Source organism: Protopterus annectens, chromosome 2.part2, assembly GCF_019279795.1.
Source record: "Protopterus annectens isolate FY-2018-M chromosome 2.part2, PAN1.0, whole genome shotgun sequence".
NCBI classification, from domain to species: domain Eukaryota; kingdom Metazoa; phylum Chordata; order Ceratodontiformes; family Protopteridae; genus Protopterus; species Protopterus annectens.
The window spans coordinates 521779394-521799148 of record NC_056730.1 but is presented as its reverse complement, the minus strand read 5'-3'; the positions used below and the strand labels follow the sequence as shown (position 1 = coordinate 521799148).

The 19755-nt window shown below is 40.9% G+C and overlaps 1 protein-coding gene across 1 annotated transcript in view; it reads right to left on the bottom strand.

The window, feature by feature from the left end:
- The window catches only part of LOC122795693 (threonine--tRNA ligase 1, cytoplasmic-like), an 846051-nt gene that overhangs the window by 800176 nt on the left and 26120 nt on the right, over positions 1–19755 (bottom strand). The window contains exon 2 of the mRNA XM_044063990.1: positions 11223–11410. Within this exon, the coding sequence (XP_043919925.1) occupies positions 11223–11410 (188 nt within the window). The remainder of the gene's footprint in view (positions 1–11222; positions 11411–19755) is intronic.

Below are 19755 nucleotides of genomic sequence, written 5' to 3'. Positions count from 1 at the left end.
CAGACTCGCCATCCACATAAAACAAAGTTCTTCCCTTTCCATATTCAAGTACAACTTGGATCTATGGATGGGAAACAGAACATTTGCCCCAGGACTGCCCCCTGTAGTACTTATGGACAGAGGCAGCTCCTAAATGCTTTATCCCATGCATGGGTCCCGTCAAATTATCTATGGTATGATCCCAGTTATTCTCATTATGGGTAATATCAACCATGGGATTGGTAAGGCCAATCTCTAACCAAATGGGACAGGTTAATTTGAGCACAAAAATGAAAATTTGCTAGGTTTAAAATGGCCCTGAAGAGCAGCTAGCCTAGTACTTATCTATAATAAATAAAAGGTCCTAAACCAAGTCCTGAGGTGGACCTGGCTGATGATGAAACAAGAGGAACATCTCAGACCAGTATTGGACAAAGTTCCCTGTGATACCACAGGACTAGGGTAAACCATACCCTGTTTAACCACCAAGAACAAATGTAATCTTCAAGACTGTTATAGGGGAAAATCTGATCAAAACCAAAATACTGATGCTGAGCTGGGTGGAGAGGCAAAACCTGGGATATGTAAAAGCACTGACCTCACTCAAAGTTGGCAGCCAAGAAAGTAATCATGAGGATGTGGAAGTCCAAAGAAGAACCCATTCTGGAAGACAGAAGAATAACTATGGAAGAGATAAATGCAATGAAATTAAAACTATGGAAACAAGGTAAGCACAAGTTTAATCTTTATCCCCAATTCTATGGTAAGGAATTAAAGACAGGAAAAAAGTTATAAGAGCACTACAAACCACAAGAAGGGGGAACAAAACTACCCGAGCCCCCTTTTCAACCACTGCTGAGCATGAAGGAGAAAGGAGGACTGCGATTTTCCTAGTGGTAGAAGAACCACTTGAGTGCTCCCCCCAACCTTGCCAGTATAATACCATATGATGGACCAAGTGCAAAGCCCAAATAGTAGAGCCTTTAGAAGGTAGACAACATTGTGCTTTTATGTCCAACAGATTTGCAGTACACCACCACTGGGCAAAGGAGCTACCAACCCAGAAAAGATGCTACACAAGCTACCACCATCACCATACCAGCAATCACCCACTGAAAGTGAGAGGATGGCAGAGGAAAGGGAAGGCCCACAAAGGCACATGGAAAAAAAATTCAACAGCTGGAGAGCTAAAAAACATGCAATGAGCTAATACAGACTCCTCAAATGTCTTGGCAAAACCCACATCGATAAGGGTGTCACAGAACAATGAAACATTTAGCTTTATTCATGCCCAGAGGAAGCAGTCAGGTCAAGTCACAGGCCAAGAGCCATGCTGCATCCATATTGTCAGCAGAGATATCATAGGTCCTCTCAAAGTCAGGGGAACCAGTGAGAGAAACCTATAACTCCATATCTAAAAATCCAGCCTATGAAGAAAAGACAGAAAAGTGCTCCCACAAAAAAATTTGCCAGTCTTTAATGGTCATGACAAAGATGAGTGACAGCCCCTGTGAGGGAAGTCTACTTCCTATGAATTCCCACACAAGGCCATCAGTTGCTAGTTATCCCTGTTGAGTGGAACACAGGGAGTTCACTCCCTCCAACTGCCAGGCACAGACAAACTGATAAGGCTGTGTAAAGTCAAGAGAGTATTTGACAAAGAAACAGTCCAAAATGGTTTACTATCAAATGACTGAAAATCAAAAGACTGAATCCCAAAAAGACTGAAAATTCAAATTATTGAATGATGGAATTTGCCCCTTCTCCACTGTTGTACGATCTTGGAGATGGTATATATATTTGGGGGGGGGGGTGCAGCCCCACACATGAGGGGAGCAGGGGGGCTTGCCTCTTGCATTAAAAATGTATTCAATATTTTGAATTTTCAGTCTTTTTGGGATTCAGTCTTTTGATTTCCAGTCATTTGATAGCAAAACCTCCAAAATATTAAAAATGAACCATAATATGGGAAGCAAAGTATGTGCAGTGCTTTCTCAGGACAAACCAGCAAAACGCATGAAAACAATTTACTGACTTATTGCATTTGTTACTGGGATAGTTTGTTTTCAGTGGAGGCTCAGGGAGAATAACTCCAAGGTAGTTACAAGTCAAGACAGATAACATACAGGTACTTAAAACAATATGCTACAGAAACATATAAACATACAAATAATTTCAGTAAAGTATTTATAGAAGCTAAAAATTATTTACAAGACTGACATGTAGTTATACAACATGCAATATGTTTTACAAGATATACTAGGCATTGTGGCAGTTAGAGCTGACAAGGAGAGCTAGGTAGAGGGTAATGGGGGGGGGGGGTAGTGTAGACAAAGGATATGAATGAGTTAGATTAAAAATGTCTGAGCTGTATCCAGTTATAGGAGAGTTATTTATTTTATTTTTAATTTTACATTTGGTCGCCAGGAAAGTCCAACTTGTGAAAAACTACTTTATATATATATATATATATATATATATATATATATATATATATATATATATATATATATAGTAGCGTTGTTGCCTCACAGCAAGATGTTCGTGAATGGGCGTACCTTCGTTGAAGGATGTGCGTTAGGACCGGCAACTCAGCACGTAAAAATCAACTGCCAATCATTAGCGGACCGGAGACCCGCTGTGGCGACCCCTAACTGGGAAAAGCCGAAAGGCACAAAAAAAAAAAATATATATATATATATATATATATATATATATATATATATATATATTTTAATTCCACACATATGTAAATGCACAATTTACAGTTCTTGAAGAAACACACACAAATGCTAGCACTTACATTTTTACAATTCTGGTGAAAATTGTGATGCAGAAAAATGGGAAAATTTTGAGCAGTTACACACTTATCAAGATTACGAGAGATGTTGAAATGCATACTTTACAAGTGACGGAGAGATGTATAACAGTTCCATTATAACTTTAAGTGACAGAATCAATCTAGAGGCATTAGATGAAAATTGTTTATTCATACAAGGGTATTAGTGTCACCTTGACTATGTTTATGCTAAAAGAGATAGAGAGTGAAAAACAATCCAGAGAGTGGATGGTAAGATCTCAGTTGAGTTGTGGAGAAGAGGGGTGGGTACTGGACTCCAGGACATGCCCAAGAACAGAGCTATGCATCGGCTAGGTGAACTTTTAGTTATTTTTTTTATTGTACTAAGGAGGATGTAGTTGACATTTCACAGGGCATAGCATTCCATTTTTTAGCTATGTAACTTAAGAGGGATGCCCCAGCTGTATTATTGTCTTTTGTTACATCGGTTAAGAGTTAATTACTGGAGCGTAGAACCTTACTGCTGGTGTAAGGATGTAGTAGATTTTGTAGAGCTGGGGTTTTCTAAGGGTGGTATAGAATCTTATGGGCTACTGTAAGTTGGTTGTACTGGAGGAGCTGAGGTAGTTCAAGCCAGTTATGCTGTTTTAGGGCAAGGCAGTGATGTGACCTGTAAGAATTGGTTGCTAACCTGGCAATTTTGTTTTAGCAGGACTCAAGTTTTGCTAAGTCAGTCTTTCTAAGATTAGTGAGGAGTATAGAAGAATAGAGAAGTGTTGAGATGAGGTGTGTTTGTGCAATTGTGGCCTCTGTGCTTTTGTGAGAAATTTGTTTTTGTATAAAAAATACCCATTTTTGTGAACCTTCTTTATCGTAAGGGAGATATGGATATCAAATTTCACGTTACAATCAATCTCTACTCCTAGTAGTTTGGTACGAGTGACAGGGGAGATAATAGTTTGATTTTTGGATGGATATTAAATGGGAGTGGGTGATGCATTTCTTGTAGGTTGGAAGAGCAGTAGTTTAGTTTTATTAGGGTTAGTTTAAGGACTTAACTAGAAATGGAGCATGAGCATAGCCATGTATCAGATAGATATTGCTTTAGCTGATTAAATTTTCAGTTTGTCCAAGAGCCCGGGGGGACAGATTTCTAAACTTCTGCAGTAAAGGAGGAGTATAGTGTGTCTCCAGCAGAGTTCTCAGATTTGAATATGGCAAATAACATCGATACACCACAGTGGTCTGGTGGGGATATACGGCAGAAGCATGCTGATTAGGTCTGGACACTTTTCAAGGAGGTAAAGGAGTTGGTGGATAATCACTAATTGACAGCGAGTTAAGAAATGTCACAGCTTGAGCCATGGAAGTTGTTTTAGAAGGATGTAGTGGTGAGTTCAGTAGCTGTGGTTTGAGGTGTATTTGGCTATTTTGTCATACCACTGGTCTACTGAGGAGAGTGAGGTGGAATCTAGGTTGATGACTTTGGGTGCAGCATAAACAAAGAAAGAAGAAGCGATGTTTTTTTTTGGGATTTAGTAGTAATTGTGAGTCTGTTAGCCATGCCTCAGTGGAGGTAAGGGACTCGTGTGTTAGGTGTTGCAGTTTTTTTCTAGATTATTTGCAGAACAGATTATAGATTAGTGTAAGGTCATCTGCATACTACATCATGGATGCATATTTAGTTTCAGTGTGCAGATCAATGGTGAAGTTGCTGAACAGCAAAGGACCTAATATTGAGCCTTGGAGGAATCCAACTATTACAGGGAGAAAAGCAGATATGTAATTTTCACATACGACTGTATCCTGTTTGATAGGTAGCTATGAAACCAGAATGATGATGATGAGACTAGACCTAATGAAGACAGTCTGTTTCTGATGCGATAAGGTATCAAATGCCGTGGACAGATCCCTGTGGTGCAGGCAGTAGCATGCTGGGTTGGGGTAAGATGGTTGTAGTCTGTTATAAAGTTGCAGACTTATTTATGAAGACGCTTTTTCTAGTATCTTTTTTAGAGAGAATAAGATGGCTATAGGCCTGTAGTTAGAAAGGTGATCGCCTTTTCCTCCTTTGTGCAGAGGGAAGATATATGATTTTTTCAAAAGTGTGGGAGCATATCCTTTCTTACTTGACCTATTTATTAGGACTGACACTGGGTAGGATAAGGCTTCTTCTGCTAGTTTAATATATTCAACTGGTGTTTTACCTGGGGCCGGGTGGTAGGTTTGAGTTTAAGGTGTAGCTTCTTGATCTTAGTAGTAGGTATTGATTGGACGGTAAAGCTCTTCGGACTACTTTGGTGGTGGTGGGGTTGTTAATGAGAACTGATTGTTTGTATAAAATGAGTGTTGAATTTGTCAGCAATACTACCTGTTTAACTAGTTAAACACAGGGTGGACTGCAATGAATGACTTGGATTTAGGAGATGATTTATGGCTGGCCAGAAGCCTTTAGGATTACTTTGGTTCTTAGTTTGTAGTCTAGTGTGGTAGCACTTTTTTCAGTTCTGATCTCGTTTTCAATAGCATTTCTTAGCTCTCTGTATAACTGAAGACTGGATACAGAACTGTACTTCCTCCATATTTTCCATGCATTATACTATCATATTTCCATTACTTGTTTAGTATCTTTAGACAGCCAGTTAACAGGGTTGGTCTTAACTCATTTAGTTGTAATGGAAACAGGACTATTTAGTATATTCATGAATGCAGACTCAAACAGGGCTATGGCCTCATCCAGGTGTAACGTTTGTAGTACCTTCCAGCTGACTGCTTCCAGGCTGGAGATAAAATAGTCAGGCTGGGATATGAGGTTGTGAGCATTATTATATGAACATTGTTTTATAGGAGAGCTGTCTTTTATAGCCTAGATGGGGAGACATCTGAAAGATTATCAGCTTTGGTAATGTTTTTGGGTTGTTGGTCAGTATCCAATCAATTGTTGTTGCTTGGTTTGTTGCATCTGGTAGGGGTTGAGATGAGTTGTATAGACTGGTGGCATTTTTAGGGTTTCAATATCTATGGTTAGCCAATCAATGCTGAGATAATCTATTATTATGATTTCTTGCAAAATGTTTGATGAGACCCAGAAAAGAAATTCTTCTGTCAATACTGTTACCAGGGGGTATGCATATTCCTATGACACATGGGGTTTTATGTGTATTCAGTTTAAGTGAGAACCAATAACCCCAATCCCACCATATCCATCAATCTATTTAACACAAATTACTAACTCCATCACCAGGCCCAATAAAACAAACCCCCAGGTACCACACTAGACTGGATCCTAGCTTCCCATCCCAATAAAATCTTAAAACTCTGGCATCACACCCGACCCTATAGGAGACCACTTGCCAGCATTTATCTACCAAGCTACCCACTCCTCTCCTCACCTACACCAAGTCATTCTCACACATACCCTCACAAACTTTGACCCAACTACCTTCTCTAACTCCCTGAAACAAACAAATTGGAACCCACTAAAAACCCTTCCACTAGATAATGCCGTTAAAGTTTTCAACTCCTCCTTCTTAAAACGTCCTCAACTCCCTAGCGCCACCAAGAACAAAAAGAGTAAAAACCAAATCCGTCACTTGGCTAACCAAAGATACAAAAAACTTATGTTACAAAGAGACCAATCCTGGAAAACATACCATCAAAACAAGCAGCCTGAAACTTTTCTTAAATACAAACAACTCCGCAACCTTGCTAAAAAACAAATCATCAGAGACAAAAAGTCCTACTATATTAAACTCCAGTCTAACCAATCTAAAAGCCCAAAACAATTCTGGAACTCCATTAATTCTTTTCTCAACCCAGGTACCAAAAGCAACCCCTGCCCTGACACCAGCAAATCTGACCCTGAAATAGCCTCTCTATTCAGCTCCTACTTCACTAACTCCATAGCTGAACTGACCAAAACCTTCCCTAACAATAACCCCTCCCCTCAATCCAACCTTTTGTCACCACCTACAACACTCTCTGCCTATATTCAACCTTAAACCCATCTCAACATCATATATAAAAAAATTACTCTACAAATTAAAACCTTGCTCCCAATGCCCCTAACAATATCCCATCCTCCTTCCTAAAAACAGCTGCAGATGGTATTGCTCTTCCTATTAGCATCCTGATCAACAGATCCATGCTAGAATCTTATGTTCCCAAACTATGGCACACTGCTTTCATTCTACCTCTACATAAAGGAGGCAAAAACAATAAGATCTCCAACTTCTGCCCCATAGCCATCCTCTTCCCAATTTTCAAACTACTAGAAAAATGCATTCACATTCAGCTCATGCCATTCTTAGCCAATAACCAAATAATCACTCCGGCCCAACACGGCTTCCGTCCAGGCCATAGTACAACCACTGCACTTCTCTCCTTCCTAGAGGCAATAAATCTTGCCTGGGACTCTGGAAAAATAGTTTCTACTGTTCTTCTAGATCTGTCCAAGGCATTCAATACCATCTCCCACACCCATCTCCTAAACCAGCTCTCCGACCTTAATCTCTCCCAGAATACCTTATCCTGGTTCTCTAGCTACCTCTCCAATAGATCTCAAGCTGTAAAATGGGGGACAGGCACCTCTACCTTCCTTCCCACCCCCACTGGGGTTCCCCAGGGATCCATAGTTGGTCCAATACAGTTTAACATCTTTATTAACAATTTCCACAAAGCCATACCCAATACCAAAATTGTACAATATGCAGACGATTCCACATTAATCTGCAGTGCCACCAACCTCACAGAGCTTCAGACACTGACCCAAGCTGCTTTCTCCACCACTGAAAATTGGATGCTTCAGAATCATTTCTCACTAAATGCCAATAAATCCAAAATCCTATTATTCTCTCCCTCAAAAGCTTCCCCTCTTGATAAAAAAACTCATTCCAAATCATTAGCCAAAACAACTCCACTATAGAGGTTGTTCCCTTTGCCAAACTACTTGGGGTAACTATTGATGAACACCTGAAATTCGACACTCACATCCAGCAAAATATTAAGAAAACCCATATAAAACTTAGTATGCTATACAGGAACATCCAATTTCTCACTCCTTCCACCAGACAAACACTTGCCACTACCTATCTACTCCCCTCACTAAATGTATGGCGCTCCTCTATTAAACAACTTATCTGCCACACTCACTTTAAAATTGGAAGTCTGTTATAATAGGATTTCTAAATTTGTCACCAAAGCCAAATACTCCTCCCATCACTGTTGTTGTTGTTGTTGTTGTTGCGTCTTTCAGCTTTTCCCGGTTAGGGGTCGCCACAGCGGAACTCCGGTCCACTAATGATTGGCAGTAGATTTTTACGTGCTGGCTTGCCGGGCCTAATGCACAACCTTCAATGAAAGAACGCCCATTCACGCATGTCGCCACACAGAAGATGCTCTGAGAATCGAACGGGCAACGTCTAACTGTGAGGCGACAACGCTACCGCAGCACCACCACCGCAGTATCACCACCACCGCAGTATATTACCCTTAATTTGTTACACTGGCTTGAACTCTCCAACCATCTAGACCATCTTCAGATTACCACAGCCCACAAACTAATATTTCAACCCTTTTAAGTACCCTGCCCTATGCAACATCCTTCTCCCCTACACCCCTCAGAGAACTCTCAGATCTACTCACCAAAATCTAACCTGTGTCCGAAAATCCAATCGCCCTGCTGGTCAACTCCTGCTATCCTTTTCCTTTGCAAAAAAATGGAATTATCTTCCTTACTCTCTAAGGACCTGTGCAGACTTTGAAAACTTTAAATCTCAGCTACATTCCTACCTTTACTCTAACAGAAAATGCATTCTCCCCACTTAGTCCTATAGTTCTCTCTCCACCTCTAAACCCCTCTCCAGCTATGATTACTAGCCTCTCTAGCTATGATCTATAGGCTACCACACATATGTACATATTGTAAAATATCAAATTTGTACTATGTACCTACGAATTTACACCTGCTCTCTAGCATGAAACATAATTGTAAATTGTTCTTCTTTTCTATATTGTATCTGTATCTAAACTTTGTAACATGGAGCTTTTCTCCCCGGGCCTCCACTGAAAACGGGCTCCCTGAGTCATCAAACTGGGAATAAATAAATAAATAAATAAATCTCTGAATTTTTAAATTTTGGTGTAATGAGATGGGAGATGAGGATGATTTTTTTTAATAGATAATGGCTATGTCTCCACCTTTTTTCTAACCCTGTCTAGCTTTATTATACTATATCCTGGAGGAATTAATTTCCTCATCCTTGGTTTCCTGACTTTGCTATGTTGCAGTTATGACTAGAATATCAGGGTAATATTGAGATATTCAGGCAAGGACATCTGGCAAATTTATTACAAATGCTTCTAAGGTTGTCTGCATATAGGTGTAAGCCAGATATAGTTTTTGAGGGTACATGTGGCCTGGAGGTATAGTTAGTTAGGTTTGAGAGGCCTGGGTTAGGATGCATGTTGCCACATATGTATACACATAGGTGTACATGGTGGAGAATAAGGGAGTGTGAGTTGAGACATTTATATTTGAATGTTGGGCCTCAACTTAATATGTTTTGTGGAAGCTTTGGGGTAAGAGTAAAGTTTTTGAAAAGGTGTATGGTTTGTGGTGTAAAGAGAGCTGAAGATATACTAAAGTTAGAATGGAATGTATTAGGTAGCTGAGTAGTGGTTATTTTTAAATGGAGACTGCTTATAGGAGGTAACACGGTCCAGCAATATGAGAGGTAATAGTATGAGCAGCAGTAAGAGTATCATCTTGGTAAGTAGATTTTTATTTTAAAATGAGGTGAAAAAGAAAGACAATAAGCAAATAGATTTACAACAGGGAGGGTTTGTGCGTTTTTTGTGTGTTGTGATTATGTTAGTAGGAAGTGAAGTGCATTTAAATGAATCAGTTGAGTGTCATTTGTGTAGTAAAAGAAATGAGTGGAGAAATCGAAATTTAAGGGAGTATTAAGGTGGGTGGAGCTTGGTGAGTAGGGAGATATGTTTGGGTAACTGGATTGGTTGCTGATGTGGTGGGCAGAGATAGAGGACTAAAAAAGTAAAGTAGGTGGGGATGGGTGGGAACTGGGGCATGGAATAGGCAAATAGAGTGGGCTAAATAACTGAAGTCGAAGGGCTGAGGAAAAACATACAATCAGTGTTAAGCAGCACTTGCATCATACTTCTTTTTAGTTAAAGTACAGCCACTTTCAGGTAGGTTAGGGGTGCATGTAAATATGGGACAAATGAACTAGAGACTTAGTAAAAACAGAATATTATATTGCTGCTTGGGAGGTTTACTAATTTAAAGTAAAGGACCTTTACTAGAGCCAGTTCTTTTTCCTGCAACTTATTTAGCTTATTTTTTTTTTTCATGTTTTTTTTTTCAGTTTAGGTTCAACATTTCATTTTGCATTGGGGTACATCAATACAGAGTCTATGTATGTGTGTGCCTTCCGTGGAAGGTTGGGCACCGGGCTGGCAACTCGGCACCGTAAAACTCTACTGCCAATCATGAACGGACAGGTGATCCACTGTGGCGACCCCTAACCGGGAAAAGCCGAAAGAAGAAGTGCATCAATACCGACCGCAAGCCTGCCAGTGTTTACATTACACAAGTTAGAAAGCTCAGTAGCACAATAAATGATGTACACTGCTCTATTGGGTTGGCCAGTATTGGAGTCCAGTTGATTCTTTACATGAGTGGCGCTCAGCACCTGTTCGCAGTGGAGTCAGCTTAGTTGCTTAGCTGGTATATCTGAAAGCCAGGGAAACTGGCTGTAGCAGGCTAATGTGAAGAAAACAGGAGGGTTTATCCAAAGACAAAGGGTTTTTCTAACATATGGTAGCACTATATAATTCAAGGGATATAACTGAATAGAGATAGAAGCTAAGAGTGAATATGTGAACTAAGTAGTAAGGCAGTATAAGCATGACTTGTGCATCCCTTCTGAGTGATGAAGAAAACACATCAGAGGAAAAGTGCAAATCTGCTATGTTAAGTCAAAATGCCAGCACAGACACCATTGGCATCTTACGTCCAAAATGTAGTTGCATGAAAAATGTTAGCATGTACCATGTCATTCCAATCATACTCAACAATCAGGCTACTAAGTTATTAATCTAAGTTTATGCTATACCATTTCCCAAAAATTGGGGTAGAACAGTAACTTTTGTATATACAATTATTAACAAGGTAGACAGCAGATGAAACTTACCAGATAAAACAGAGAGAAAACATATGAAGTCAGCCTGGCAGGCACACAAGGACAAAAAAAAAAGAAGGAGGCTAACTTAACTAAATGATCCAGTTAATGACAAGGAATATGTTAGAAAACTGAACGTCAGCTACTCTGCTAAAGAATCTCAACTAACTAGGAAAAAAAGGAGCATGGTGAATATGAAAGAAACTAAGCCCAAAGATTTTGAATGCCTCCCATTTTCTTACCTAATTCCACAAGCTATTTGATAAGGTGTTGTTTTCCACGACTCCCCTGCAACAATCTTTCCATCTGGCAGAGAGATCTGAATGGGTTGGCTATTTGCAGCTTTCTGAGTGAGCAGTACATCGTGCTCACTCTTCAGTCTTTCATACAAACTGAGGCGATCTCCAATGTAGAATGGACAACAAGTTTCCTGTGAAAATGAAACAAAATGGAGGGTTTTTAGAAAAGCTAAATAAAGCACACAAGAGAGCAAATTTGTATGACACAGATTTTATACAGTCTTTCGTACCGAATTAAACAGATCCATGGAATGTCACCACTACTTACATGAAATAATGACTACAGAACACAAGTTGTTGTGTCTTTTGGCTTTTCCCGGTTAGGGGGTCACCACAGTGGAACTCCAGTCCGTTAATGATTGGCAGTAGATTTTTATGTGCCGAGTTGCCAGCTCTAACACACAACCTTCAACGAAGGTGCGACCATTCACGCATGTCTCCACACAGAAGACGCTCTAGCTGAGAATCGAACAGGACAACGTCTTACTTTGAGGCGACAACACTACCGCAGCACCACCACCGCACTTTTAACTACAGAACACAAGTAATGTCTACATTTAATAGCTGTAGATCCTTCAGGTGCAATAAAAGCCAGAAGACCACAGACACCACTGACGGTTAGGCTTAGCAAGTAGTCAGTTCTGAAGTATGACAGTATAGCACAAAAAAGAAAAAGGTTATAAGCTACCATTACTTTCGTCCACTAATCCTGGTTTGATTCCTTCTGTGCATGCCTGCATGGGTCTATATCATTTCTGCAAAAAAACTATTTGGCGAATAACTATTCGTTGAACCCAAATTGTCAAAACCTCTCTTCACTGAATGGCCGTTTCATCAAACTTTTTCACAGGGAAAAAAATGGCTATCCAACCTAGCGCCCATCACTAAACTCTAAAAATGTAATATCCACCCAAGTGGGGGAGGGGGGCTGTACCCCTCCCCCAACTAAATATACCAACTCTAAGATCATTCTACTGTGGGGGAAAAGGGTATATTCCAGATGATGGCCAACTATTGTTTTCCCTTTGAAAAAGTTCGACGGAGAGGTTTCAACAATTTGCGTTTGGACGAACAGTTATTTGACAATTAGGTTTTCTGATCAAGTGAGATAGACTCTGTCTGCATACCATGTGACCCTAACTGGTCACTTAACCAGACTGATGTTCTAGAAACTAGTCACTCATGCTTAGAGGGCTTTACCTGAATAGCAAAGAGATAAGCTACTCCACTGTGCTTTAACCTGCTAACAAGTGGGTTTGTAACAAAGGGTTATAAAATGAATAAATGCTATAAGTGCTTGTGAAGTAATTTAATATTCAGGTTTTATTCTACAGATAGAACCTTTTAACTGTCCCGAATTTAAAAGAATGACCCCGATGTTGCCTCATATTTTTAGTCTGTTTTTTATAAAATGTACTTTTTTGACAAATCACTGAGGATTACAAATCACTAAATAATGACAGATACTTGAATTTCAAACCCCATATCATTCACAAAATGGATGGTAATACAAAACCTGCTATTTTAGCAACATTAAGTATAAATGAGCAACAATTAAAATATGTCCCTAATTTTGGGCCTTTGTTCTCCATCATATTTTAGCTTTAATCCTGATTCTTGAGATAAAAGGTACAAGGGCTATGACTGGGTTTGTCAAAGGGTTGGGATGGGTTCTCTTGATGAACATCATTGCAGAAGTCAAATTTGTGCCAAAGTTTGACTTCTACTGGGAAAAACGTGACAAACTCTAGGACGAAACACAAACTGAAAGCCTCATTCTAAATGTAAGAGAGTTTCTTTCTGTAAAAGAATTGTTGACTGGCTTTATAATCTCTCTGTGTTGGAGATGATGGTCTCTAAAAGAAACAAGGGGGCAAAGATTTGAAAAATATTTGATCCAACATCATGCAACTATAGTATCATAGCCATTGAAACACTAAAATGGTGTTTCATTTAAAAGGTGTGGTGTGTGTCTGTGTGTGTGTAGGGAGGATCTCAAATATCCCAGATTTTGTCTCCTAGTTTAGATTGTTTTCTGGCAAATCAGTGAGCATTGCAGTCACATACTAATTACAAGACATTCGAGATTCAAACTTAATAGTGTTTGAATAAAAATCATGTTAATACCCAACAACCAAGTATAATGATAATAGCTGCCAACAAACTGAGGTGTACAGTTACAGTCATACAAGTGGATATAACTGATGGTCAAACCTTTTTGTGTGTGGGTATAATGGGGGCATTGATGCTTTCAATTGTCTCTGATTTTACAGAATGTTGCTGATGTTTTGCCTCATGTTTTGATCTATTCCCCATAAAAAATTATGTTTTTTTCCCCTAGCAAATCATTGAGGATTACAGCCTGTAAATGACAGACATTTGAGTTTCAGACTCAAAAGCCTTCAGAGAAAGCACACTAGCGCAAAGCCTAGTATTCTAGCAACTCTGAGCATATGAGGGCAATAGCTATCCCCGAATTTGATCCTTTGCTTACCATTTTTTTAGCTTTCTCTGATTCTTGAGCTAAGAGTTTGGGAGATGTGGAGGGTTACAGTGGGTTGCACAGTATATTCTGGCAGCAACAAGCTGAGAAGATATCTTCCTGTTTGGTAGTTACTTATGTATTCATCCATTTGATTGCAATCAAACATCTAAGATGTACAGTCATATAAGTGGTTGTCATTAATGGGAGGGGTGTCTGTGGTGAAACGGACTGTATGGAAATGTGTGTATGTGTGCCTGTATGTGTGAGGGAGGGGTGCATTTAAAAGTAGCAAGTTGGCCATATTTTGTTTCACTTTCCATCACAGTCAAACATCAGCAATGTACTCATTAAGTGGCTGTCTGGGGTAGTCTGGGCAAGATGTGTGGACAGCAGTTAATCAATGGCACGGTGGAGCAGTGAGTAGTGTTGCCATGCAACAGCGCTTGGTTCCCTGGTTAACTTTTGGCTGTGATACCTTCTATGTGGAATGTGCATGTACTCCCAGTCTCCGAGAGGGTTTTATTAAGTGTGCTTCAGTTTCTTCTCTTAGACCTTCACATGTATAATACATGCTTTTGTCTGTGTTTTTATTTCCATTCTAATGTAATTCCAGAGGGGTACACAGAAGGTAACTATCTTTTTTAGAGTAGTATGAAGGCAGGCACAATTCTCAGAAAGGTTTTATATATTCATGTAAGTATCTGTCTTCTCTGTTTATTGGGGAAAGTACAGTTGTGTAACATCTTACTATAATGGTAGACGTCCTTCTATTCACTGTTGCAGTATTCCTTACAATAGGGATCCCCTGCCAAGGGCAGCTGATGTCCGGGCAGTATACCAAAGCCTTTAGGTTGCTTTAAGGTACGCCATAGGTCACACGTATGCTCCCTTGTATAGCTTAGAGCATAAAGGTGATATCTGGATATACTATCTTCAGAAATAACAGCCCCAGTAGGAACACCAGTCCAATGAGTAGAGCAGTAACCAGTAAATCTAGAAGAGAAAAGGACCAGGTGAAGGAGTGAGGGAGTGAATACTGCAATAGTGAAGAGAAGGACATCTACCATTACTTTATGATCTTATACAACTGCACTATGTCCTTCTCTTCACTGTTGCAGTATTCCTTACAAGAGGAAGAGTGCAAAAGCTCATAAAAAGTGCATAAAAGAAGAAGTAGTATGAAGGGACACCCTGTTCTTATGGAACACAAAAAGGAAGACAAGCCATAAGGGCTTGAAGCATAGACAACTGTCTGGCAGAAGTAAGGGCTAACAAAAGTACAATCTCCAGAGAACAATGCTGTAAAAAAGCTGTAGCTGCAGGCTCAAAAGGAGCCTGGATCAATTTTTCCAAAAAAAAATTAAGATCCCAGAGAGAAGTAACAGGCTTTCTAGGAGGCCCAATATGAAGGACACATTTAAAAAATTGTTTAGCTTCAAATCTACAAGCTAATGTAGGTAATAAATAAAGGCAGACAAGCAGAAACAGCTGATGTGGGCCTTAACAGAAAAATAAGCCAACCCAGCATTCAGCAGTTCAAACAGATGAGAGAACCAAATGGGTGTCCAAAGAAAGTGGATTCAGATTACAAGAAAGACACTGAATAGAAAACCTCTTCCATTTGGATAAGTAGGATTTCCTAGTTGTGGGCTTCCTGGCCTCCTGCAGGAACCTAAACACATCCTCAGAAAAAGGTGTCTGTACGGAATCAAAATCCTATCACCCAGTGTCAGCTGAAGAGTGGGCAGGTGGGGATGGATCAGAGATTCCTTGTTTTGTGTGAGTAGGTCCACCCTGTGAGGTTAACTTGTGATGATTGCCCTTGGCTTAATGCAGAATAGGGAATCAGTGTTGTCTGGGCCAGAAGGGAGTCACCAGCAAGATTTTGGGAGCGGTGGTACAGCGGTAGCATTGTTACCTCACAGCAAGAGGTTCTCCTGTTCGATTCTCGACTGGAGTGCCTTGTGTGTGGAGTCTGCATGTCCTCCCCGCAGTCGAGTGGCCTCAGAAAGACATGCGTGAATGGGCGTGCGTTCACTGTAGGTTGGGCATCAGGCTGGCAACTCGGCACCATAAAAATCGACTGCCAATCATTAGCGGACCGGAGTTCCGCTGTGGCGTCCCCTCACCGGGAAAAGACAAAAAGACAAACCTGGACTTTTGGAATGAAGGGAAGGGGAGGAAATGCATAAAGAAAAATCCCCTTCCAGGAAAAAGAGAAGGCATCTACCTTCCAGACCAGAAGACCTGGGACTCTGGCACAAAAGTGATGAATTTGTCTGTTCAGAGGGGAGGCAAAAAGATCCACTTGAGGAGTACCCCACTGGTGGACAACATCCAGAAACACAACCCTGTGAAGCATCCATTCATGGGATTGTGTTATGGACCTGCGCAGAAAGTCTGCCACAATATTCTGACCTGAGAGAATGTAAACTGCCCGAGAAGTCACTCAATACTGGAAAGCTAGTTCCCACACTAGAAGTGCTAACCAGCAAAGGAGATAAGCTCTTGTTCCTCCTTGTTTGTTGACATACCACATCACTGTGGTATTGTTTGTAAACAACTTGAGAGGCTCTGGGGAGAATAGATGGTGAAAAGCTTGAAGAGCTAACAGAAGCATTTTCATCTCTGACACTGATGAGGTCTTTCCTTTGTTGAGGCAACCAAGTACCCTGCACCTTTAGAGAGCCGAAGGATGCTTTCCATCGCACATCTGCAGCATCCCACATCTGAAGCATCTGTGAACAGCTCCTGAGAAAGAAGGGGGGGTTGAAAAGGAAGCCCTGGATTGGGACTCAACTACTGAATCCACCACTGAAATTCCAGCCTGAGACATGGAAGAAGAAGAACTAAGATGTCGAGGGGATGAGAATGCTGAAGTCAAACTGACTTTAGAAACCACTGAAGTTTTCTCATGTGGAGCTTAGCAAAAGGGATCGTAGGAATGGAAGAGGCCATAAACCCTAGAGATCTCAGAAACTCCCTGGCTGTGACTGAGGCCAGAAGAAGTAGGGAGTGAAAGAAAGAAATTAGAGTTAGGACCTTGGGAGGAGGCAGGGAAGCCAGCAATGGAACAGCCTGGATCCTGTACCTCAGAAATACATGATCCTGTGAAGGAGTCAGAAAGGATTTATTGAAATTTATAGGGAGCACCAGGCTTTGCAGGATGGAAATGGCAAAGTGAAGATTCTGCAGTAGAATCTCTGGAGAGGACGCCTGAAACAGGAGACTGTCCCAGTAGGGAAAGACTTGTATCCCCCTTGGCCTGCAAAAAGCAATCACAGGAGCAAGGCATTTGGTGAATACCCCTGTGGCAGTAGAAAAGCCAAAAGGCAAAGCAGAGAACTGAAAATGCCAGAAAGCAGAGAAAAGTAAAAACTTCCTGAAAAGGAGATGAATAGGACTATGAAGATAAGCATCCTTGAGGTCCAGAGACATTAGAAAAGCCTGGGAAAGCAGCAGAGGGAACAAAGTCTGAAAGGAAAGGACCTTCAGAAAGGTGTTTCAGTGAGAGAGGTCCAAAATGGGTCTCCATGTGCCTTCTTTCCTGGGAGCCAAGAATATTCTGGTGTAAAACCCCTTTCCCCTTTGAGAAATTGGAACTTCTTGAAAAGCTCCCAGAGTCAAAAAATGCTGAAGCACCCCTGGAAAGAAAGTAAAGTGTTCCTGGGAGGGGTGGGGATGAAGAATGCCCATAAAGGGGGAAAAGATTTCTTGACCATGTCATACCCTAGACAGAGAATAGAGAGAACCCAGGAATCCTGAGTAATCTTTAACCAAACTGGAAGGGAAAGGAAAAGATTAAGAGAAAGAGGAATGTGGCTGAGGACAACAGGATAGTCAGACAGCACCTGGTTTGTCAGGAAAAGTAGATTTCTGTGTCACAATAACCTGGGTAACTTTAACAGGAGGAGCCCATTTCCCACCCTTTTAACCCTTGGGAAGAGGGCGAGACTGCCTATGAACAAAGGATGGCTTATTACGGTAATTTCTTTGAAATTTAGGCACAGGAGAAACAAAAACATGTTTAAATTCCTGTAAAGCCTTGCCCTTATCCTGAAGAAACTTATACAAATCAGCAACAGCTGCACCAAATAACTGTTTATTATCAGAGGAGCATTCATCAAGTTAGCCTTAACATCATCAGGCAAAGGTTGAAGTCAAAACCAGGAATATCTCCTCATCACAGAACCAATAGCAGCAGCTCTAGAAGAAGCATCTGCTGCATCATAACTGCACTTAATAGAATGGCGAGCCACTTGAGAAGTCCCTAACAAAGAGAAAGTAGAAGTCTTCCCCTTCAGAATCAGGAAGATCAGAAATTACTTGACAGGTCAGAGAAAGAAGAGACAAAATATATATGGATATATGGGTCGGATAACGGACAGCCCTAAAAGCCAGGGAAGCAGATGTATAAACCTTCTTACCTAGCCTTTCCATGGTTATGCTGTCTTTATCAGAAGGAAGTAACTTCTTACAAGGCAGTAAATGAGCTGGCTTGTCAGATGCTACAGACACCACAAACGAGTCAGCAGAAGGACATCTATAGAGAAATTTGCAATCCTCAGGAATGCAATCCTCAGGAACCCTATAAAACCTATCAGGTTTTTTGGTGACAGAGGGCTGGGAGTCTGGAGCCTGAGATGCAGTAGAAAAGGCATCCAACAAGGCAGACAAAACAGAAGGAACAGCAGAAGGCCTAAGAGGCTCCATTTGCAGAAGCTCATACCACCTCTTCTGGACCTCAGAAATCTGAGCACAATCCCATTTAAAGAATTCTATTTTTCAGGAAATTGTGTCCCCAAAATAAATCTCCTCAAAAGGGGAGCCAGTGGACTCCTCTTCCTCAGAATTATAGTCTAAAGGAAAAAGAATTTAGGATGAATAAGCATGGGATTCCTCATCTGAATCCATCTCCTCCTCAGAGGAATCCTGTTCCCTAGGCCTTTTAAGGGGAGTAGATGACCAGAGAGGGGGGCAGGAACAGAAAACCATTGAGGAGGTTTCAAAGCCCTAAGGACATTAAACAACTCAAGTGAAACTTTGCCATTCACTCTGAGGGTCCTTAGGAGCAGAAGAAACATGCTTTGTTTTTTGTACCTTTTTCAAAGGGACGTCCGCCTTGTAAACCATAGAGGGCTCAGAACCCAGATGGCATTCAACAATAATAGTAGGAACTTCCTCTCCAACCAAAATCTGAGGAACATCCCAAAGCCCTTTGGTAATTATCAGCCGCGGTTCCCCCAAACATCTGAAGCAACATCTACAAGGCCTCTAGGGAAATGTGTGAGGTCAGATACATGCCAGCCACTGAAGTGGTTGTGGCAGAGAAATCCAGTGGAGGAGCCGGGTGATCCTCTGAGCTTTCACTAGTCTCAGGAGAGATGTCTGGTGGAGGTGGCACAGAGGAAGAATCGGAACTAGACTTCTTGGCCTTCTTCTTCATGGACAACTGACCCTCTGAGCAGTAAGTTTCTTCCATAGTGTCTTTTGCTAAAAGCTTAACACACTGGTTCTCTAAGGTACAGGGCCAAAGAGGAAAGCTGACAACAGAGAGTCTTTGGGATGAAGGTCTGACAAATGGAATAGGACATATGGTCATAGGAAGCACTGAGACAAAATAAGCACTGCTCATGATGATCTTCAAGGGGAATCCGATGATCAAAAGATGGCGTTTGGACTGGCAGCAAAGTACTGACAAAAATACATCACATTTACGCTCTATGCTATACACAGGAAGCATGTGTGTGATGTGTGGCATACCTTAAAGCAACCTAAAGGCTATGGCATACTGGCCGGAAGTTGGGACACCCATGGCAGGAGATCCCTATTGTAAGGAATACTGCAACAGTGAAATGGAGGGACATCTACTGTTTTGGTACACTTGAATAAGGCTTAGACCAAACTTAATTTTCATTAAAAAGAAAAACAAAGATTTACTCATAGTGCTTTGTTCAGGCCATCAGTGCAATCTAAAGCTATAAGTTTTGG